Source organism: Pipistrellus kuhlii, unplaced genomic scaffold (assembly GCF_014108245.1).
Source record: "Pipistrellus kuhlii isolate mPipKuh1 unplaced genomic scaffold, mPipKuh1.p scaffold_m20_p_7, whole genome shotgun sequence".
NCBI classification, from domain to species: domain Eukaryota; kingdom Metazoa; phylum Chordata; class Mammalia; order Chiroptera; family Vespertilionidae; genus Pipistrellus; species Pipistrellus kuhlii.
In genome coordinates, this window is record NW_023425573.1 from 68,006,436 (window position 1) to 68,031,205 (window position 24,770).

At 41.3% G+C, this 24,770-nt stretch overlaps 1 protein-coding gene and 1 non-coding gene across 5 annotated transcripts in view; one reads left to right on the top strand and one right to left on the bottom strand.

The window, feature by feature from the left end:
* Positions 1–24,770, bottom strand: part of MGAT5 (alpha-1,6-mannosylglycoprotein 6-beta-N-acetylglucosaminyltransferase) — a 353,237-nt gene that overhangs the window by 105,270 nt on the left and 223,197 nt on the right. For all 4 annotated transcript variants that reach the window (XM_045575220.1, XM_045575219.1, XM_036422130.2 and 1 more), the window contains 4 exons: positions 14,828–14,899; positions 12,983–13,144; positions 9,029–9,198; positions 5,960–6,094 (listed from right to left, as the gene is read on the bottom strand). In XM_045575220.1, coding sequence (XP_045431176.1) covers positions 5,960–6,094; positions 9,029–9,198; positions 12,983–13,144; positions 14,828–14,899 — 539 coding nt within the window. The remainder of the gene's footprint in view (positions 1–5,959; positions 6,095–9,028; positions 9,199–12,982; positions 13,145–14,827; positions 14,900–24,770) is intronic.
* On the top strand, positions 3,286–3,388 carry LOC118710092. Its single transcript, XR_004985299.1, has one exon. It is a non-coding gene; the product is annotated as a U6 spliceosomal RNA (small nuclear RNA).

Here is a 24,770-nt window from a genome sequence, read left to right on the forward strand (position 1 = left end):
GAGAAAGAGAGAGAAAGAGAAAGAGAGACATCAATGGTGAGAGAGAATCATAGATCAGCTGCCTCCTGCACGCCCCCCATTGGGGATCGAGCCTGCATGCAACCCGGGCATGTGCCCTTGACCGGAATCGAACCTGGGACCCTTCAGTTCTCAGGCTGATGCTTTATTCACTGAGCCAAACCAACCAGGGCAGATACTTTAAATGAGAAATGCCACTGGACAGGCACTGAGAGGTTTTAGAATAGCTGTGTAACCGAGCATCTTCATATGTGATTCAAATCATCATGCAGCAGACACAATGTGCTTCAGAGCACAACTCAAATACCAATGAAATAAAGTTCTCCAAAGCCCCTTGGCTGGCAGCTCAGCTGGTGGGAGCATCATCCCATTCACCAAAGCAGTGTGGATTCCATCCCTGGTCAGGGTTCATACAGGAAGCAACTAATTCACGTTTCTCTCTCACATTAGTGTTTTTATTTCTCTCTATTAAATCAATCCACAGATCCTCCTTAGGTGAGGAAAAAAACAAAAAAAAGAGAGAGAGAAGTAAATGTTCTCTAAAGCTGAACTGCAGAGTGCATGCTCTCTGCTGTGCCCCAGCAGGCCGAGCAGACAGTGGTGCCTAAAGACACTTATTGAAAAAATAAAGAACTGCCATTTTTAGAGGTCACTATGTATAGTTTGTGTCCCCCAAAATTTATGTGTTGAAATCCTAACCCCCAAAGATGATGATATTAGTAGATGGGGCTGTTGGGAGATGGTTAGGTCATGAGGGTGGAGCCCTCATGAGTAGGATTAGTGGCCTTATAAAGGAAACTCTGCATTGCTTGCTCCCTAGCCCCCTCTATCCTGTGAGAATTCAAGAAGTCTGAGACCTGAAAGACAGCCCTCACTTGGCCAAGCTCAAACCTTTTCTTGGGCTACCAGTTTCCAGAATGTGAGCAATGAAGAATGCTGTGCATGAGCCCTCAGCCTGTGATATTATCTTATAGCAGCTGAACAGATGAAGATGAAGGTCTTATTCTGCTCAAAGCACATGGCATGCCTTATCTCTTTCAACATTTTCACCAGTTACCGGTAATTAAAGTATGTGATTTTAGGTAAAGCTTAAAATTTTGCTCAAAAGGCAATGGTGATTTTCATGATTCTGATAGTAAGACAATACAACTACTTCCACTCAGAGTCTGAAGAAGTGAAACTGAAGATGTTTCATTTGACTGTTCCACCAAAGCCTTACAACAGGATTGGCCAAATCCCATCTACAGCCTGTTTCAGCATAGCCTTCAAGTTATGAATGATCTTTACATCTTTAGTTAAACAATAAAAAGAATATTTTGTGACATGTGAAAATAGTATGAAATTCAATTTTTAGCATTTAAAAATAAAGCTTTCTTTTAATATAGCTACACCCAGGTGTTTGTTTATTATTTGTGGCTGCTTTTACACAATAATACCGTTTCCCCAGAAATAAGACAGTGTCTTATATTAATTTTTTCTCCCAAAGTCGCGCTAGGTCTTATTTTCAGGGGATGTCTTACCTTTCCATGCGCTAGGTCTTATTTTCGGAGGATGTCTTATTTTCAGGGAAATACAGTAGTGGAGTGAGGAGGGTTAGAGACCGTCCATCCAGAAAAGACTAAAATATTTACTAGCAGGCTCCTTACAAGAAAAGCCTGCTGACTTCTGCTATGGGGTGCACACAGAATGACCAATCAGAAGAAAGGAATCAATACTGAAACAGAATGTATTGATTTTGGTTACATTTACTTCATTACTAATTCTCAGAACATTGATGTAAATTTAGCTCATAAATGGCCAATAAAATAACAATATATTCTGTTGTTATGTATCAATACTGCTTCTAACTAGCTCTTATTGAATTAATAAGCATGAAAGTAAATAAAGATTAAACCCCACATTTTAGAATTAAAGGATGGCAATGATTTTTAAGTATTTGATTCAGTTTCTTTCTTCTCTTTTCCACTTTCAGAAATTTCATTATTCTAAGTTGTTGTTTTTTTTTTTAATCCTCACTTAAGGATATGTTTATTGATTTTAGAGAAAGGGAGGGAGGGATTAAAGCAGGAAGGAGAGAGGGAGAGAGGGAGAGAGGGAGAGAGGGGGAGAGGGGGAGAGGGAGAGGGGGACAGGAGGGGAGGGGGAGGGGAGGGGGAGGGGGAGGGGGAGGGGAGAGGGAGAGGGAGGGGGAGAGGGAGAGAAACATCTATGTGTGAGAGAAATATTGATTGGTTACCTCCTATATGTGCCCCGATCAAGGATCCAACCTGCAACCTAGGTATGTACCCTGACCAGGAATTGACCTTTTAGTGCATGGGATGACACTTCAACAAACAGCCACCCAGCCAGCCAAGGCCCAACTTTTCATTTTCACATAAATGTATGATTCAGACAAAAAAAAAAAGTGCAAATATCAGATTGGTTGTTCCAGGAAGAGCAACAGTAAATTGCCATTTTGGTGGGATGATGTTCTCATCAGAGATCAGCATCACCAGTCTAGACAAGGAGGAAAAGAAAAGGCAGGTGGAAGAGGGCGGGCTGTGACCAGGTGGGAAATACAGGTTGACCACAGAAAGCACCTCCTTGCCTAGATTCCCTGTTACTCAAGGAACAGGCCATCATCACAGTGACCACTGCCACAATAGGAACAAGAACGTGTTATCAACCTGGCAGCCAAGAGGCAGAGAGAAATGGATGTCCGCACTCCAGGAAAAAGGTAGGGATGTAAGGAACTGATCCATGCCTATTTTTCTTGCTCTCTGAACAGCTCTCTTCTTGATAAAACATTCCCAAGTCTTAACTTACACTCTTCCTTTTAAAATAAAAATGCAAAAGGCACTTATTGGAGCCAGTATGTTTTCTTCTGAGGAAAAGGGCAGTGTTGGAACAGATGGATGGTGTGGCAACTCTGGGGAGGTCACTGCCAGAGAGGGAGGGACACACACCGCTGGGCGCGATAGGGCGGTTAGAAGGCCCACTGCCCAGGCACAGAGTTAGGATGCAAGGACCACAGCACTCTGTGCCTGCAGCCCAGGGACAAACAGACACTCGGTCCTAAGGCTCCTATGCCTTGAAGCTTTGGCTGCTTCCGCTTATTTGAAATTGACTCAAACGGTCTATATTCCTCTCTGGATTTGGCTTGTCATTTTATTTTTAACTTGGAGTTTTACTGGTGTTATTTTCCAAATGGATAATTAAAATAAACTCTGAGTCAAGATAGCTAGCAGACATCTGATTCATGGAAGCCTGGATGTCAGAAAGTGCCTCGTGCTCACTTCGGCAGCACATATACAGAAATTGGAGCAATACAGAGATTAGCATAGCCCTGCGCAAGGGTGACACACAAATTCATGAAGCGTTCCACATTAAAAAAAGAAGAAAGTAAGTGCCTAGAATGTTCACTTCTGAAACTGGCTTCTTCCCCATGGAAGGCTATAGGATGGATGATCTCATGTCTCGGGTACTTGTAATTCTACATCCTCATACTTGAAGCTTTGATTTAGAAAATGTCTATTGTTTTTAGCTATTTGCATTTGTTTTATAACCAGAGACAGGAGACTTATCTCTGTCTGTGACAGAGGAGGCTAACATATAGCTTTCTTTATCAATCACCTTCTGCATCTGTGTTGGAATTCTGTTTGAGTTAATATTGACACCCTTCCTCTAATGCCTTCTGTGTGTTTGTAGCATCAGAAACAGGCTAATGGCTTCAAAAGATATTAGCCTCGCTGCCGAGCAGCTGGCCTCCTGGAGCAGGGATTCCTGCAGCCATGCCAAATGCTCTTGGAATACTCTCTCTGCTCTAAGCCATGCTATTATGGGATGGATGCTCATAACCTTCTTGCCAGGACCTACTTTCTAATGTGGAGCTCGATGAAAAATGTGATATAAATTAGACTATTTGAATCTCGCTGTCTGGTGTGTTCTCACGGCTGTGAAGGAAGACTGTTTTAGATTTGATCTGTATGAGTTTTGCAATACCCAGCAGTGTACTAGTTGCATATAGAAAATATTTAACTGAGTTTCCTGGGTTCTTACATGAATTTAACAGAATTTTCAAAGATCAATATTTCCCAAGATTAATACAACTCAAGGGTTTGCCCCTAAATGAAAAATCAGAAGATAACTGTACACTGAGTAGAATTCATATCATCTACCATCAACCAAGATGCATACAGATAGCCCTGACAATTTCTGATCTTCACAAGGGGAAGAAATGGGCGAGAAACTCTTTAGAGGACCTGCTCGTCCTCTGATGAAACCTGAGCGCCATCACACCAGAGAGCAGGGCTGATGACTAAGCGACATCCCGCCAACAGCGCTAACGTGGGAGATTTACTAAAGGATGGACAGACATTACCCTCTCTCATAAACCCCCTACCATGCGTCTTGTCATCCAACAAGAACCAAATACCAATCAATGGTGACCTTTTTAATAATGGAATTATCCTTTTTAATTGAACTTAATACTACCACTGAGAATATTTTCCCATCCAAACAGCCCTTCTTAATGGTGAGGATGTGTGAGGCCAGGGAAGCCTGGAATGCCCACTCTAGTGGCACTTTATCAGGTGCCTGCCATTTGCAAAATGCCAGAGCACAATAGCATTGCCTTCTTTCTTTTATTTTTAATGTTGTAGCTAAAAAGAAAAAAAAGTGTGTTTACTTATATGGCTCATTAACCAAGAAAAGAGATGGTTATTTTCATGTAACAGAGGACAAATGTGATAGCCTGGGACTCATGAAGATTTCAAGAAAATGGCAAACCCCAAACCAGGAAAAACCTGATACAAAAATAGAGTGCTACCAGGCCCAAATCAAATTTTTATTTGGCTATTTTATGAGTCTACATCCAAAGGCAATGAGAGCACAGGGTCTCTCTCAATCAATCCCTAGCCTCTGCCCATAAGCATGTCACTGCCCAGAGAGAAAATCATTGCTATTGAAAGGAAACTGCACGGCAGCGGTGTCCTCCCCTCTGTTCCTGAGAAGAATCTTAATATTTTAAATTTTCATTTCTTTCAATCCTAAAGGACTTCCAGTCTGACATAACCTTGGAGATGAAAGTTAATAATATTAACTATAAACCAACCTGAATTAAAAAGTGATTGATTGGTTACGTTTAAAGAGCACACGAAAACATCTCTTTATGGAATATCAACAGAAAAGAAACACATGGTGGGGGGGCAGGGGTTCCAAGTTTTTTTTTTTTTTTTAAAGTAGTGTTGGAGAAATAGTAGCACCAAACTAAGCCTTTTTCAGAAAGATTGAAAAAAAAACTGAAAAATTAATAAACTTCATTGTCTAATCCAATGTCATCTAGATTATGGTGTGTATCATGTAAAAGTGTTTCAAATATTAACTCGTGGCCCCAGCCAGTGGTCCGAGAGGTCCGAAAGGTTGGGGATCACTGTCCTAGATGATAAAGACTGCACAGAGCAGCACACACACACACTTGAGGCATCCCAACCACTAGGCGGATCTTATAAAGTGCAAGACCCTGGCATTCAGGCGAGGTATTCCCCAGCTTTCTCTTCCAAGAATGACAAGAATACTGATTGGGGAAAAGCAGAGAGAATGGGTCATTATCTTAAACCTAAGAAACACAAGTAATGACCCTGTCTTAATTTTATGGAAATCGCTTTGTGATTAAACAGCTAAGATTGTTGTGGGCATACTGAGAGAAGAATGCTAAGTATTAGGGATGGCAAAAATGAGATTGGATACTTGTTTTCTATTCTTAAAGTAAATCAATGAAAATAATGAATAGCCCTTGAAAGTAAGAAGTCACTGTGGAGAATCTGAACTTCAATTAGGACTGGGAAACATTCTCTACAGGTTCAAAAGATACTTTAATGCGTTTCTACCTATAACCATTCAACCCTTGTTTAAAAATAAATAACAAAGCTCTGCAAACCTAAGAACAGCGTGTGGCACTTACTGGTAATGAACCCAGGATGGTCCAAGAGTTTTCTTGAATTGAGCGAGTCCTACAATATCAATATAAATGAGCTCAACGATTCTGTCTCCTACAGTGGGGCAGCCAGATCGGTTTCCTACGACCTTTTTCATTATTCTAGAGAAAGGGCAGAGAGAGAAAAAAAGAAAAACAATTTACTTCAAGGCATAATACTTAACTTTAATAGGCAAATGAACATCCAAGAATCCTTACCCGGAGAATGGCATGGCCCCTCCCCATCCACTGCTCATCCGAATTCTGCCCACCCCCAGGACCCATCCAGTGCCCAGGCATCAACTCTTGTAAAAAGCAAATGGTGCCCAGACACAACCTTACAAGCCCAGGAAAATACAGGTCTGAGTTTGTCTTCCCCATCCAGCAGCTGGGAGATCTTAGACCAGTTACTTAACCTCAGAATCTTTCCTTATTCTCAAACAAGCAAACCAAACCACCACAAAACCAGACTGTATAGCGACCTTTCAGGTTTTTTGGTGGTTAAATGAAATACTGAATGGAAAGTGCCCAATGTATGCTACATACTCAGTGACTGTTAGTTTCTTACTAATCCAGCCCTGACTTATTTTTGAGAAAAACGTCTTTCTATAGTGTCTTGTACTGCTTCCAATTTTTTTCTCTTATGTGAAAATGAACCTTCTGACTAGATTGGCACAAAGATTTACAATTCTACATTACCCTTTGCCCACCCACCCATCCACCCAAACTCCTACTTGTACTTGGCGAGCCAATGTGCTTGTCACCTTTCACTTGGAAATGGGTTAATATTGAAACCTTTGATCCCTGCTACACCCACAATGATCCTTCATCAAATTATGGCTGGATGTCTACTTCCAAGGACAGGAGCCTAAAAAGGACTCTGCACTCTAGCTCTAAACTGCCACTGTCTCCATTCCCCAGCACAATTTCTTCCCAAGAATTCGAGTATTTCTTTTGTGAAGAGCCAGCTAGTAAATACTTTCATCTTTTAAGGCCACATTTTTTCTGTAATAACCACTCCACTGTATCATTGTAGGATGTACATGATCGGACCCTACAGAAACAGCAGGTGTAGCTCCTGTGAAACTTCACCCAAAGCAGGCAGGGACTACACTGGGCTTGCCGAGCTGCTGCTTCCCGACACCTGATCCACCTGTGTTCAGTGGTTCCCAAACTTGTCTGCACATTGGAATAACCTGAAAGTGTCAAGAGACACTTATGCCTACATCCTATCCCTAAAGGTTGCAACTTAATTAATCTGAGATATGGTCTGGGCTTTGGGAGTCTAAAAAGGTCCCCAGAAGGTTCCAATGTCCAGGAATGTTTGGGAACCACAGCTCAATGCTATTTCCACAATTACCTTCTTAAATAAAATACATCTGTCCCTGTCACCAATGCTTGAAGACCTTTGCTCCTCTTGACCTGAGAGACCCCCAATATGCCCTCCCTGACTTCCCTGGAAAGCACCATCCCTGGGGTTTCAACAGTGTTCCATTTGCTTACCCACCCACCCACCCACTTAGTCATCCTTTCACTCAGTAAATAGGAGCACCCACTGTGTGGTAGACACTTTTCTATGTGCTGAAGAACAATATTCATAGTTTCTTCACTTCCTGTGCTTACATTCTAGCATCCATACCTCAATTAGTACTAATCACATTGCAATTAGTGTAATTATTATGTAATGCATTAATTATAATTAGCAAGTGATTGGCATCTCCATGAACCCATGATGGCCATCTCTGTCTACCCCTTATCAAGATCCAGTCCACAGAAGGCACTAAAAGAACAAGCGCTAACTGCATGAAGGCATCCACCTCACAGGTTGGTGCCCAGTGTGCTCTAATGTAAGCAGGAGGAAGGCACCAGAAGGCAGCATGCAGAAGGGACAGAAAGTGAGTCAGAGTTCAGAAGACTTTGGGTTTATCTGCAAGGCAGTACAGCCGCAGAAAGTACCGGCTCCAAGACCAGACACAGGGCTCCAATCCTGGCTCTTCCACACATTCTCCATGGGACCTCAAACAACCCATCTGTAGTAGGAATCTGTCTCCTCATCTTTCAAATGCATAAAGCAATAGCACCTACTTACAGATTTGTGCTAAGGACTAAATAAGGTAAAAACATACAAAATGCTTAGTACATGATGCACACTCAGTGCTTGACAAATTTGAGCTGTTAATAGTCATCATGGTTGTCATAAATGTTGAAACTATTGTAATTGAAGCCCTTACCCACAGTTTTAGAATATGGAAATCATTTAACAAATGACAGTGATATCATCTTACTGATACTGCTTCTATCTCAACATTGCAACTGGTCAGTTGTGGACCTTGGACCTAACAGTAACAGTAAAGTAGGAACCAGAGGAGATACATTCACTGAACATAGAATGTTTATCCAACGTGTTTCTTCTGCTAGCATTTGACATATCGCATCATGATAACTTGGCTGCTGGATGTTATCTGAAAGGAATGAAGGGGATCTAAGCATTCCTGCTTAGCCAGCTGTGTCCATCCAAATGAGATTAAGAGCAGGCCAGAACTGCAAGCAAGTTTCACTGAAACGGAAAACCCAGGTAGAGTTAACAGACTAAGAGCTGAATGTTGGCTAATTGAAAAAGGATTGGATCAAGGCTTTCAGGAAACTCATTCTATCCAAATTAAATTATAAACAGGAACCTGCCCTGTTTCAAGATTTTGAAAGCTTGATGTTGAGTAGAGAACGGTATGAATTTCAGCAAAAGACAGGGAACTAGGCAGGCCAATAATGTGTTATGCTGCAGATGTTGGAAGCACCTGTAATAGCAAAGAATAAGCCCCGGGTTTGAATTTTCTGGCATTCATTTGTGAAGCCTCTGGAGCCTGCAGCTACAATGAAAACATATTATGCTTTCACAGTGTATGTATTTAGCTCCTGAAAATAATCTTCTTATCTCCTGCTTAGTGAATTATCACTTTCATTTTCCTCCACAAGAAATTACACAGTAATAGAGGGCTTTAAGAGTTTACAATTTCTTTTTTGTATTCTGATTTTAAAATTGAAAAGTAATCTCCTTACTCCTTGAGCTCAGCCAGTGAAGCTGAAATCCTAATGTCATGGCCCAGTAAGTACAGCGATGTAATTAAATCACTCCACTGCACTAATTCACCGAGAGGACCGCCGCTGAACGCTGTCTCCGCAATCTTGAACCCAGACTCCTTCGTTAGGAGGCCCAGGTGGACCAGGACCTGGGAAAACAAACAAGAGGCAATGCTGATTCCACCGAAACCAAGCACAAACTCCACAGTTAGACACGAAAAAGCAATCAACCGATGTTAACACCACTTTTACGTTCAATGAAATCTCAATGTGGGGTTTGCAGTTTTTCAAAAAAGTAAAAAGGAAGAAATGATTTTTCATTGTTATTTTAGAGAAACAACTATCCTTGGTGCAACTATGAGAATGAGGTACAGACAGATAATCCTTTTAAAAAGAAGAATATAACCGAAACCGGTTTGGCTCAGTGGTAGAGCATCGGTCTGCGGACTGAAAGGTCCCAGGTTCGATTCCGGTTAAGGGCATGTACATTGGTTGCGGGCAGGGGGTGTGCAAGAGGCAGCTGGTCGATGTTTCTCTCTCATTGACGTTTCTAGCTCTCTATGTTTCTCCCTTCCTCTCTGTAAAAAATCAATAAAATATATTTAAAAAAAAAAGAAGAAGAAGAAAAATATGTTTGAAAAGTCAAAAGTAAAGGAGGGTAAGGACAATAAAATATCTTTTAACAGTATGGAATTTTTTCTCACAGCTAGAATATTTTATGCTTTTTGAACATGGAAAATGTCAAATACATACTAAGGCAGACCTGACAATAAAGTTAATTCCCATGTGCTTATCATGTAACTCTAATCATCAACTCATGATAAACCTTATTTAATGTATAGCCTAATTTTCTCCCAACTTCTCTAGCTTAACTTGAAGCAAAGCCCAGACCTCATGTTTTCACCTATAAATGTTTTGATCTGTGGAAAGAAAAACAAACCCTCATTTAAAAAAAACCCAAAAAACAAAACAAAACAAAAAAAAAACCTAACATCACTAACACCCCAGAACAACTATTAATTCTTTAATATTATCCAGTTCCCAGTGGGTGCTTACACCTCCTCAGTGTTAACCTATTTTTTCAAGTGTAGATGTCCTAGTCAGAAGTCAAATAAACGGTAACTGCCTCATCTGTTTCATAGATGCCTTTAACCTGGAGCAGTGCCCCATCAGCCTTCAGGGAGAGAGGGGGTTTGAGGGGCTTGCCATTTATTTGTCAAAAAGACTGGGTTATATTTCCAGTAGTCTCTCTCACACTCTGGGTTTTGCTAACTTGATTTAGTTTTTCTAGCAACACTACTTCATAGGTGGTATGCTACTTCCTTCCAGGGTGGGAACGTCTGCTTTGTGATGTTAGCAACTACAGATGATCATTCATCCATGAGGGGTGGCAGAATGGTGATACTGGCTCATTCCTTCTGCACTTATTAGTGGGAATGCTTCTGTAAGAGAGATTATCCCATATCAGCCAACTACGTGGGTATCCTGAAATACAGCTTATGTTAAAAAAAAAAAAAAAGCCTTCAGTCTTTCCCTTTATTAAGCAGTTTAAAAAAAAAAAAATGTTCTTTAGTGTTCTCTAATAATGACCAAAGAGAACTTTATACACACACACACCATTGTAAAAATATGGCTATAAGTTTATTTGCTGTGTTTTAATAAATTGTAGTTTTTATTCTTACTGATGATCACATTGTCTCATCTTGGCCAACAGGAAGCTATTCAGTTGGCTTCTAAGTTCTTTTACACAGTCCTGGTCTTTGACAGTTTACTTTCTGGTAAGACAGGATGTTCCAAACTCATCACGTACAATCCTGCTGCAGACTTTAATCAGCCAGTTTCCTAAGAACCTCCGACAGCATTCAGTGAGAATGGTATTTAAAGGTCAAAGGCCAGTGCTAAGCACACTCTCAATTATCACTTCCTGTAGGCCTTTTCAGTGGGCACAGCTAGAAAATTTATTTTTCCTTGAGGATAAAACTAATCATGAGTTCATACTGGTTTTTCCAATTCAAACTCAGGATTACAGTGTCTTTACATAAGATTATCCAACTGACATTTGTTACTTCCTTTCCCCTACACTGAAAAACCCACTTCTCAAGGACACTCACATAATTACTTGCCTTATTCCAATACACTCAATTGATTCAGAGTGAGAATATCAACACCACCACCTCCTACATGATTAGAAAAAATTGTGGAAAGACATTTTTGCAGTTTTTTTGTCCTTTGTGATATCCCATGAGAAACGTTCAACTTACCATGTTCAAGTCAACAAGAATAGTCCATCTCTATACATTCATAGTAAAACTGGACAAACAATGAGTTCATTTGTTTTATATTCCTTGTGCTATCAAGAACTGCTATTTATTGGTGATTAAATTTTTATACTTATGTAAAACTAAAGACCCAGTGCATGAAAATTCGTGCACTCAAGGGGTGGGAGAGTCCATTAGCCCAGCCTGTGCCCTCTCACAGTCCAGGAGCCCTCGGGACATGTCCGACTGATATCTTAGGCCCACTCCCTGAGCCACAGTCTGGCCTCTCTCTGTGGAAGGTGACTAGTGGGCTGATGGAGGGACAGCGACAGTCGGCCTCACCCCCTGATCACCCTTCCACCGCCTCTGGTCACCCCCTGATCGCTGTCCCCTCCCTCTGCCCACTGGCACCCACTTTGGCTGGCCTGGTGCCACCTGCTCGCCGGCTCCACCCTACGCAGATCTGTCAATTTGCATATTAGGCTTTTATTATATAGGATGATTCCTGCATAAAACCTACAAAGTGATATACATCCAGAGAAGTCTGGTTTCTACACCTGCTGTCTCTATGCTATTCTTGCCTTCCCCTTATTTGACATTTTTTTTATTGTGGTAAAGTATATATAACATAAAATTTACCATTTTCACCATTTAAAGATATGAGCAAGAAGTGTGTATGTATATTATATAAGTGTTATGTGTGTGTATATATGAATGCATTTATATGTACACATGGAGGATAGACATATGTATATAGATAAATTTTCTCTTCCCTTTTCAAATAATGTTTACTGTTCTCCAGCTAACATTTCTTCACCTAATGATACATTCTGGAGATTACTGTATAGGATTAAATAAAATTATACTTTACTTCCTTTTATAGCCCATCTGGACCTCTGACCACATGCTCTTACAGTCTCATGAACTCAAGGACCCAAGCATAACTGACCCATCAAAGTGTAACTTGGGATTTGGAGGTATATCTGTATTTCTTTTCGAGGCTATCAAATGAGTCAAATTAGGAAAATTGCAAACTCATTCAAATTTATTTTTTGATATAGGAACATGTAGTTTTTTTTTGCTTAGTTTTTCATCATCAGAACAGTTCACTTAAAGCCACAGCCGCATAGTCTCTAACAGAGTATAGGATTTCCCAGGCTCAGGAGTATTCTAGACGTTTTCCAAGCATTTCCTCATAAACTTGAACAAAGTGGCTCAAGTTTAATTTATTTTACCTCTCTCTCAAGCATGTGAGCAGAAGCACCAAACAGAATATTAATGGAACTCACTGTTGCCCATAGCCCAGAACCAATGAAACTCCAAAAATATGAAACTGTCATAATGACGTAATAGGAAGTTCTCAAAGGTTGTGTTCAGTAAAGAAAATAGGGCTAAGTTTCCTGACACAATCGAGAGACAGTCAGATGGAAAATTCAAAGGAAAATCCTTCAGACAGATATTCTGCTTGGATTCACCCAAGAAATATGTGCTGGTCCCTGCTAAGTGGGGTGATGTGTCTTTGGAAAAGGGAAACCCAGACATGGTTGTATGAGCGACTGAGCAGATTCACCTGGAGGAACAGCAGGAAGGCCTGACGTTTCTCAGTTTTGGTTCCAAGCAAATCAATTTTAAAATAAAATGGGCATCTAACAAATGGAATTAATTACAAACTCACTTTCTTCCTCTTTCTCTTTTCAAGATTCTGTTTTTCTGCGAGGGACTTGATCGCTTGGATCCATGCATCAGCCATGCGCCTGATGCGCAGCCTCATCCATCGGAATTCTTCATGCTTCTTCATCATGCTGTAGAGAATATTAAAATCCGTACGAATTTCTGCCTAGAAACAGAAATTTAATAGAAAGGAGTAAAAGATGAAGTCAGAACGCATAATGGTTTGCATGAGGTGACATCTGAAAACTTGAAAGAGGTACTCAATTCAATACAGGGCTCAAAAGGGGGTCTTGGCAGCACAGTTTTTCTTTAAGGTCCCGGGACTGCAAACTGAAGCAAAGACTCCCGACTGCTCAGCTGCCATAAGGGACATCATTTCACAAAGAAACTATGTGAAAGAAGCATAGTCACTGCAAAGCCCTGAGCTATGTTAAAATGCTTTTTTTTTTTTTTTTTAATAATGAGTATGCTTGCTGTACCTTGAAATTCTTTGCACCTGAATTTATTGGCCATTTAAATCTACTACAGGCAACAGAGTCCTGGGAAAATGGAAGTCAGTTCTTAGCAGGCTACCTGGTATTGTGAAAACTGCCAGAGACCTCCTTTGTCCACACAATGAAGAAGGGAAGCACAAGTTTTTTCCCCCAGTACAAACAAAAGCTTATTACTTTCTAAAGAATTTAAGAGCCAGGAAAAACATTTTCCAATTACAACTGAATAAAATTTAAAATTCAGGCCAGAGTCATGTAAAAGCCAGGAAGAACATATTTGTCATACAGCTGGATAGGACCAGTGATTAAAATAACAGAAAAAATAAGAACACTAATATTGGTTTCATGCAACATCTAAAATGCTGAATCCAACTTTCAGCAGTCACCTTAGCTCATTCTAAATGCTCATCTATCTGATCTTGGCCTTCCCTGACTCAACAATTTCTCCAGATTCCAGTGATTAAGCGCTGGGCCTTAGGCCAAATCCCTTTCAGCTGCCTGTTTTTGTAGGAGAACTTCTATTGTAATGCAGCCACACCCTTTCGTTTACATCTTGTCCATGGCTGTCCTCTGCACTACAAAGTCAGAACTGTGTAGCTGTGACAGAGACCTCAGGGCCTACAAAGTTGAGGATATTAACATCTGGCCTTTTACAAAAAAAAGTTTGCAGATTCCCATCTAAACACTAAAGACTTAAGCTTGTAATGTGGCATATAAAACCTTTCATAATTCCCCTAGCTACGTCTCCAATCTCACCTTCAAATATCCAAGCCCCTATGGCCTTGTCCCACTGAACCATGCATATCCTAGTCCCTAAAAATGCTGAACTCTTATACATGCCCTGCTTCTCTCACATCAGACACCTTTATCTCCTTGACCCAGTATAAACTCATTCTTCATTTTATTTTTTTTTCCTTTAAATCTTTATTATTAGTATATGTCCCCTTTTATCTCCCATTGACCCAATCAGCTCCAGGGTCATCTCTGCAATATCTCATGGCTGCAGGCTAAGACCTCAACTTCCTCATTAATTTCACGGGTCTGTGTTCTAGCCTTTATATGTGTGGTCACTTTTACAACCATCACCCTCATAGATTTACAGGGTGCCTCCACAAGATGTTATTCATAGCAGTAGCCTGTCACTTAGGAGCCCTAACAGAATTGCTCAATAAGTAGATGTTAACTAACGAGTTGACTGATTTGGTCACCAAGATTTCACCAGGGCTGGGTGTAGAGGTTTTTCCGTTTACCACTATTTCAGATCACAGCTGCATTTTCTAGAAGACGCCACATGTATCACCTGGCATCAGACCCAAATCACAAGCCCAGCAAAAGGGCTTACTTCCAAAATTACTTACTAATGAATTATGATCAGCTTCCTCGTAGGGATTTTTTGCTCTCCATGGTAAACGAGGACACCAATTTTCAACCTGGAAAATATAAATCAGAGACCCTAAGTTCGCTGGCTCATCTGGAAATGAACTAATGCATACAGAAAGCAATGAGCACAGTTTCTGACACACCGTGAGCACTGTATTTAAGCAAGTTATTATTATTAGTCAGAATCCATGCTTTTAGCCAACAATCCAGAGACAGGTGCCCTCTCAGATGGAACACTAATCAGCTAAGGCCCCAAGGAGTATATGATTACATGTTACATCTGTCCTTCACAGTACTTTACAGGGACTGATTCCTTAATCATTTAACCCCCCATTTCTACACCAGGAGAGGTGGGTCTCATGGCAGAAGGTTAAAAGATTTGAATATTCCCTCCAGGGAATGAGATGCACCTCTCTGACAAGGTAGCAGAGGGACAGGAATGGTTCCTTATCTGCTGCGGCAAGCCTGGAAGGGAAACTGCCTGACATTTGAGCCACAGGACTCAGTCATTTATCTCAGAATTAGGAATGCAGCTGACGGTTTAAGACTAAGTGATCGTGGCTTTCCCTCATTTTCTGGCTGTTCACTTCGCACCATCATAAGGAATAAGATGGTAAAAACTATTGGAGAAAGAAATGAAAGGAAAAAGAACCCTCAGCGATTTTGTGAGAGCCATTCTGGAAGACAGATTGTTCTCAGAGAGTTGCGGGGAGGAAGAAAGCGAAAGGAAGAACGCCAGGTTTTATACGAATCACTTCAGCAAAGGTTACCAGAAAATATTGGGTGAATTCACAATTTCCAGTAAAGAAAAAATGCATTGGGTAATATTGATGTCTGACCTTGTGTCAAAACTGACTATATACCTCTGGCTGGTTGCTCAGTGGTTAGCGCATCTGCCCAAGTACTGAAGGGTCTCAGGTTCAATTCCTGGTCAAGGGCACATACCTGGGTCAAGGGCACATCCATCCCTGGCCCTTGTCAGGTGCAGGAGGCAATCAATTGATGTGTCTTTCTCCCCCTTTTCCCTTCTCTCCTTCCTCCCAACCCTCCTTCCTTTTCACTCCTTCTAAAAAAGCAACGGAAAAATATCCTCAGGTAGGATTAACAACAACGACAACAAAAAACCTAGCCATACAATTCCAAGATAGCATATCACCCATTTACTAATACAAATGAGATTATTAAAGCTAAATAATAAACAGCAATTGTAAACAATTTTTTTTTTTTTTTTTCTGGCCAGGCGGACCTACAGAAATAAAGCAAAAGCAAGAGGCTGGGGATGTCCTTGGAAGGTCACTGAGAAAGCAGGAGTGTGTGTGAGACCACAGCCTCCTGGGTACCAGTAATAAAGCGTCAAACGAGATGGTCTATCTTCCAGCTGTGGGTGATTCTCAAAGAACCAGTAGTTTCAATGACCTAGAAACTGTGCTTAAAGCAAGGCAGTTTTTACTAAGACCAAAATAACCGGGTGGTTAGCATGCAACTGGCTGCCTGCAAATGATCTGCAAGTGATAAGCAGAGGGTGCAAAGCTTGGGGGAGAGTGGAATCCCTGGATAGGAAAAGTGCAATATTCTCTTTTTCTTCTTGCAGAGTAAAATTAAACTTCACTGCACTTATGAATGTCTCCAGAGGCTCCGAAGGCCTCCCCATGAGGAAAGCTAAAATGGTTTTTCTCATGAAAAAAGGAAAACACAAACTTGCTTTGGATGCCCATATCTAATTACTGAGCCCTTACAGCAACATTACCATGAACAGCAATATCAGGAGCTCCATAAATGAGAAAAGTGAGAGAAAACCAGCAGAAAAGATGCGAGCAATAGGATGAAGCCTGTTAGTCTGGTAGCACCGCACACCTCTGACCTTGCATTGCTAGACCTTCAGGATTACTTAGTTCAAGTTAAATTTTTGTAAATGGACTCAATGAAACATTGCTATAAAGCATGTTTATAACATGAAGGCGTTGAATGGATCTCAGAGCATTCCTTCAACCCCACACTGAAGGATGAGGATGTGCAAGCAAGGGCACACATCACAGCCAACCTCACCCTGAGGGACTAACATACACAGCAACATGTCAGTATAAAAAGATGAAACACAACTGTGAGTCAAGAAAATCAACCAAAAGGAGAGACATTTGTGAGATCAGATACCGAAAAGGGAAAGTACATTCTCTCCTCACTCTTCCACCCTAGGAAGGAGCTTCCAAAACTCGCTCTGATGTAAATACAGTCCAAGGTGATCTACTAAAATATGACTTCCCTACAGAATACTTGAGGCTTTAATTCCTCTTTGAAGCTGGTCATTTATCTCAGTTCTTGTGGCTCTAAATGACTGGAGAATGTTCTGAACGGCTTCAAGGACACCCTGGAAGCACGGGAGGTGGAGTCAGTCTGTTTCTGCTTTTAGCAAGAAATCTCACTGTCACGTGTTCACCATCCTGGGGAAAGCCCTGTTTGAACACCTTGACCCTGAATGAGGAAGGCGAGTTTTGAGGTGGTTGTTTTAGCACAGTGATAGGGTAACTGGTTGAGAAGATAATTAAATCAAACATTAACCAATTTTTCCATGGGGGCGGGAGGGGTGGGGTGGGAGGATCATTTCTTTCTGAAACCTAAGAGGATGGCGAGGACCAGGAGAAAGCCAGCACTGGCATTAACTCCAAGCATGAACCAGCCCTCCCATGAGCAACCCTCTCTTAAAGAACAGTCATTCATAACCCTCCGGGAACGTCTGGCTCAAGGGTAGTAACTCAGCCTCCTAATCCCTGGCACCTGTCTAATATACTTGGGCAGCTTTCACAAGGTTTTCTCCCAGCATAGCATCTTACCAGGAAAGCTGGACTCCAGAATGAGCCCACTGCCTTCCTGCTCTGGACAATCTTCTATTTCAAATCATTCTTATCCTTTCTCTTGGGTCTCAGAATCCCACTGTCCTAGGTCAGCCTATGGTTTCTGCCTCCTTCCACCCACTGCTTTGGCCACACTGCCCTAACTGTGACTCCCGGTGCTCCCCCAGGACAGGATTCTGTGTTTGGCCTCAGTGCAGGCACACAGAACTGTGGTGCTGGGCCCTTCCACTGGCCACCCCACCTCTGCCTGATTCCTGGGTCTAGCAGTCTTGACCCCTCGCCAGGGTCAGAACTGTATATCCTTAAAATAGTCTGTCTACAAATCACCACAGTAAGCCCAAGACTTGAAAACCATCCGAGTTGGCAACACACACAAGAATCAATAGAGGAGCAGAACTCTAATAACCTTGGATTTGAAGACAAAGCTCCTTCCAGGGAAACTGACCTTTTTAGTGCATGGCCTCAGGCAACAAAATGAAGAGGCAGCAGAAACAGAAAAAGAACAGCCAGGCTAGACCTTAAGAATAGGAAGATGGCCCAGTAAATTGCTTTCTTGAGAAAGGAGATAAAAAATTTAACCAATTTGATTTTGACACTCCTCCTCCCAATGATTTAAACTTCTTTGGTCTGAGAAGGTTTTGTAGCTTAATCATGAGCAACATGAACCAAAATCCCTCAACAGAGCTCAGGTAGGTCACACGGTCAAGGTCTGTACGATGGACAATTCATTACACTACAGAGGGGAAAAGGCTGGTAGATCTGTTCACAGCTCAAATTGGAATGTAAAGGGGGAAAGGTGCAGTGAAATTACATCAAGAAGTTGAGGAGATTTAACGTATTATTATAATATATTCAAGTACTTAGGTGTAACTGGCATAATTTTATGTAAAGTTCAGTTAAATAATAATGATCAGCCTTTGTTATGGCTTCTTGACTCATGATTAATGTTAAGTGGTTTGCTTTAATGGATCAGTGACATAGGTTTCATGCTATATTTTTAAAAAATATTTTTATTGATTTTAGAGAGGAAGGAAGAAGGATAGATAGAAACATCAATGATGAGAATCATTGATCAGATGCATCCTGCAAGCCCCTCACTGGGGATGGAGCCTTCAGTTTAGGCACGTGCCCCTGGCCAGAATCGAACCCGGGACTCTCCAGTCCGCAGGCCGACACTTCATCCACTGAGCCAAACTGGCCAGGGCTGTATTTTTCAGAGTCAAGTGCAATCAAAACTAAATGAGAAAAATGCATGAGAAAAAAATCTGAGATTATCTCTGGATGATGATGTTAAGGGTGCTTTTCATTTCCTTCTTTGTGCTAATCTGCATATTATGCTTTTTACAATAAAGATTTATTAGCAGAATAATTTCTAAAGGAGTTCTATTTTATAAGCATACAATCATTTACTGAGGTTCACAGTATGTCAGGGTCTCTGGAATCCTATAATAATAAAAGGCTAATATGCAAATTGACCAAATGGTGGAACCACAGGTGCATTGACCGCCAGAGCAGATGCTCAATGAGGAGCTGCCCTGGTGGTGAGTGTGCTACCACAGGGGTCGCACCAATTAGCCAGAAGTTGGGCTCACACCTGCCGAGTACAGCGGCAGTGGTAGGAGCCTTAGGATGCTCCCACCACTGTTGCTCCCACCACTTCCGTGGCAGCACTTAGGATGTCCAACTGATGGCTCCTGGACTGCGAGAGAGTGCAGGCCGGGCTAAGAGACACCCTGGCCCTGCCCGGCGAGTGCACAAATTTCATGCACAGGACCTCAGTAAACAAATAAACTTGTACCCATTCCATCGTTCAATCCCTGAGGCGCCCTGTGACACAGGGACCATCGCCAGGCTACCTGTGAGGAAACCACAGCTCACAGGCTGGACACTCGCGAGGTAAGCTCGCTAGTGAGCAGCAGGGCTGGGTGACAACTGGCATGTGTCTCTCTCCTGATCAGCACAGGTTAGAGCCACCTTAAAGGCCATGCTTGGTGAAGGAGAATAGAGTGGGAAAGAGGACTGAGTATAGAATCAGACAAACAGATTATATGCCCAGCTTTACAAACAACTAGGAATAGAACCTTTAACCATATGGCTTTCAAGTCTTCTCATCAATAAAATGAAGAAGTTGTATGAGGTGACCTCTTGACAATTCTAAAATGCTACAAGATCTGAAAAAGGTAATTTTACATCATCTTGTCATGCCAATTGGTTATATATAAAAAATACAGCTGACTATACATTTGATACACCTATTATACATCTATATGCATATATACACACTGATAACATATCAAATGAAGTTACTCATTAAGATGTATGCTTAAAAAAAAAAAAAGACTTCTCTATCCCACTCCAGCCCTGGCCCACCTGCCTTTCTAAAGTTTAAAAAGCAACACAAATGATATAAGATAACTAAACATATACTGGTAAATGGTTCAGCTCCCTAGGCCAGTCCTACGCACCAGACAACTGAGCTCATTAATATTTTTTGGCCAAACTGCTTGTTAGAAATGGATGTGTATGGGGGCCGGGTGGGGAGACAAAGATAAGAACAAAGACACACTATATGAAGTCAAGCACTAGGCTAACCACTGTACACACATTATTTCATTTGGTCTTTAATTAATCCTCTAGGAAAGGCCACTAATCATGCCCAATGAAGCCACTGGCACCGAAGGACCCACGGCTGAGCTGGGAGCCATCTGCCACCTAGAGCCCGTACACTCCATCCCCACGCAAACAAAACCCATAGAAATCAGATATTTGGTTCCTCTAATCCCATAAGCACAGTCCAGTCTTCACTATTAGAGTGTTACTGTCTAAACCCTTGGTCAGCAAACTGTGGCTTGAAAGCCACATGTGGCTCTTTGGCCACTTGAGTGTGGCTCTTCCACAAAATACCATGGCCTGGGCGAGTCTATTTTGTAGAAGTGGCGTTAGAAGAAGTTTAAAAAATTTGGCTCTCAAAAGAAATTTCAATCATTGTACTGTTGATATGTGGCTCTATTGACTAATGAGTTTGCCGACCACTGGCCTAAACTTTCTACATAAAGTCCTTCAAAGCAGGTTTTTTTCTGTGCTCCTGCTGCACAGCGGGACTGTAGAATGTAATATTGCTCCCTACTATGACACTTGCTTGTCTGTGCAGCAAGTGGCTGTTACAGCCTGAATTGGATCATATTCTATACTAACTCAAACCCTCAGTGGTTTGCCTGGCACCAGAATTTATATCGAGATCCTATGGAATCTGACCTCCACCCTCACAGTGCCTGCCTCGCTCACCCTGCCCTCCACACAAACCCTCCCTGTGTGTCAGAACATTTCTACCTTGAAGGGTTACCAGATTGGGATGGGCATGTATGTGTGGAAAACATACCCAGTTAAATTAGAACTTCATGTAAACAACTATTTTTTTAGTTTATGTCACACACTTATTGTTTAGAAAAAAACACTGTTTACCTGAAAGTGAAGTATCCTCTATATTACCTAGTAACTCTATACCTCAGGCATCTGCATTTTCTATTCCTTCCAGAGTTCTAGGCATCACTCCTTGATTTCCACACTATGCTCCAACTCTTCCTCCGGAAGCCCTCCCTGACCTACCTATGTGTTTATGCTACATTCCCACTCTCCTTTTCCCGGGGGCACTGCATGTGAAAATCACTTTATGCACTGGTTCACCAGTGTTTGCTGCCCGGTCTGCATGTTAGCTCCCTGAGGACAGGAGCGTCCCATGGCCTGTGCACTGCACATCCTCAGCCCCGAGAACAGAGCCGGGACATGGAGGTACTCAGCCATGATGCACTAAATACTGAACGAATAAATTAAAACATGGCCTGAGCTCTAAGGATATTCATGGTGATAATTCTCTTTTCTGTTTATGTAGCACCTGTCCATTTTCATCACTTTGTTAGAATCTTTCAACCATACAGAGGCAGGGAAGGCAGGCCTGACCTTGACCTCAGTGAGGAGAAAATAACTGAAAACTGAAGGGATGATCTGGACCACAGAAGCAGGATGTGGGTCAGATGGCAATCAGGTCACCTGTCATTTATAACACTGTCCTGCTGCCCTGACCACAGCAGGGAGGAATAATGTGAACTGAAAGTATGGACCCTACCACGTGCAAAAGAGGGCCCAAGGGCTGGAGAGATCCATGCAAGTTCTGCTCAGGTTGTCAGAGAAGAGACAGAATGTAAACAGAAGCTGCGGTATGTTTTCAACCTGCCATTAACACCAGTAGGCTCTAATGAGAGCATGTCAGTTGTAAAAATTCATCCCAACCCGCTATAGGAGAACTGTCAATTTTCCTTTTCACAGGAGATGCAGCAAATGAATTCCTTTGGAGTCAACCACACAGACAATGCATAGAAATGTTTCTTGTACCAACCCCCCCTGGTATACTTCCTGCTGTGCACTTTGTAGGGGCAAACTGGCCCCCAGGATCTGTCGAAACTGAGGACACTTCAATAGCCCAAATCACCCAATTTATAGAAGTAGTTACATTGTAAAAACCAGGGATATATTTCCTCTTTGTGCTGATGTGCAATTTGCCTAAATCATAGATCCAGGCAAATAATTCTGAGTGACAATGGAAGTAAAAGATGGGCAAGAAAGCTGTGCCTTCTAATATAATTGGCTCAGTCTATTCTAATAGCCTTATGTGATCCCTTGTACTCCCTTATAAATATAATATTAAAAAACATTATATTAAAATTGTTAATAAGTGCTCAAAATGCCCCTGCTTCATATCTCAAAATTAATATTTCAGTATATTTTAATGTAATAAATTTTACAATATGTTTTTCCAAAATTAGAAAGGTGACAGCTGGAAGATGTTACTACTCAGATCATGCAAACAAAAAGCTATCATCTATATATATAAAAGCCTAAGCGATCTTTATGACTGGACGACCTGATGATCAGCTGGTAGCTATAATGCACACTGACCACCAGGGGGCAGACGCGCAATGCAGGAGCTGCCTCTTGGTGGTCAGTGCATTCCCATGGCCAACCTCCCACGGTCCCTCCCCTCTGGCCAGCTGGCTTCGATTGGGACTGGACTAGATGGCCCCGATGGATTGCCAGCCAGGCTGAGGGAACCACCTGTGCATGAATTTGTGCACTGGGCCTCTTATCTACTTACAAAATGTTGTTAAAAGAATCATTCATTCAATAAACACATTTGCCAGGCACCATTATACCTGTGAAAAAACAGACAAATCTCTCTGGAGATTATTTTCCAAGCACTTGTTCTTGATGTTGAATGTTGATGGTCACCCCAGGACCTTTGCGCTTACTGTTACCACCCTCTGCTGAATAAACAACCCGGCAGACATTTACACCTCTTACTCTCTCACCTCCTGGTAGTCATACATCATCCTCTCCTCTTCTCAGTGGAGCATTTCCTGACCCCTCCATCTAAAACAGAATCCATCACTCCTCGTGAGCATTTCTTCCCTCCCTCTTCTGGTTTATATTTCTCCATGGCACTTACTAGAATCTAAAAGATATATAGTTTATTTTTTAATTTGTATGGCTCCTCCTACAAAACATAACCTTAATGAGGAATGTTTATCTTTCTGTTGGTTGTTATAACCCCTGTACCCAAAAAACCTAAGAGCTACGAAGGCTCTTGGCATGCAGATAGTGGTTTAGTGTTGTTTCCCACTAAGAGGAAGTAAGGTCCTTTGAGAAATGGTGGATTCCAGATCGAGGGCATAAATTGTGTAAGATGAACCTGGAAAAGCTTGTAATACCAAGTAGCAAAAAATAAACAAACAAAAAACTATTACAAACTACCAGAGTCATGGCAAGAGGACTCAGAAGACAATACAAAACAGCTCTCTCTGGCTAAAGAAGGGACAATTTGAGAACTAGTTAAAAAAATAACTGAAATATATTGAACATATCAAATATGTTTTAATCAATGACTTCATATGAAGATAAAAACCAAGAAGTGTACAAATGAATTAACAAATTACAGCCCATAATGAAGATGCTAGGAAAATAAGAGAGAAAGAAAAATGATTTTCTACATGAACTATCCCTCAGAGTAACCAAATACCAGATGAGGAGTAATTTCTTTTCATAGAAGTATTCATGATAGATTAAGAAGGAACCCAGGCACTGATCATCAAGGGCAGATAACATCACAAAAAGAGAGATAACCAGGCATCAATGTGCCTCCTGACAGAAGGACAGAATATCATCCAGGGAGTGAAGCAGTCTTACAAAAAAATATAAAGCCTGACTCAGATCAAGCCTTAGATCTAACCATCAATTTACAGGAAATATAAAAGGCTGTGAACCAGGCTATAGAATAACATGGGGATAGAATAAAATGTAGAGTTTAACAAATTCTCTAAAGCAGACAAAGAAGTTCCTTCAACAAAAATTACACGGAGGGAAGTAAAGAGATGAGGGGAACCTAAAATTAAAGAGAGACTTTATAGTAACCAACTATTGTAATATATGGTTCTTACTTGAAAATCAATACAAATAAATAAACTTTAATTTACAAGATAACCTAGAAAATGTGAATACTAACCTGATATTTTATGAAAGTAAGGCATTATGTTTCATTTTTTATATGAAATGAAAGGCCTGGTGCAAAAAATTCCTGCACGGGTAGGGTGCCTAGGCCTGGTCAGCAATCAGGGCCAATCTGGGGGTGACTGGTAGGGCAATTGGAGAGCCCCCAATGGCATCTACCTTAGCTGGCCTGGGGCCTGTGTTGTGCATCTGCCCCCTGGTGGTCAGTGTGTGTCATAGTGACTGGTTGCTCCACCATTCCTTCCACCATTTGGTTGATTTGCATAGTAGGCTTTTATTATATATGATTGGCAGTCATAATGGGAATATATATATATATATATATATATATATATATATACACACACACATATATTTTTTTTAAGAGTCTATTTCAAAGTTTCTTATTGAAACATTCACACATGATATGACATTTGGAATTTGCTTCAACATAATGGAGGGTGGAGATTATTAATGAAATGAGATTGGCCATGAAACAACAATTACTGAATTTGACTCATGGGCACAAGGGGAT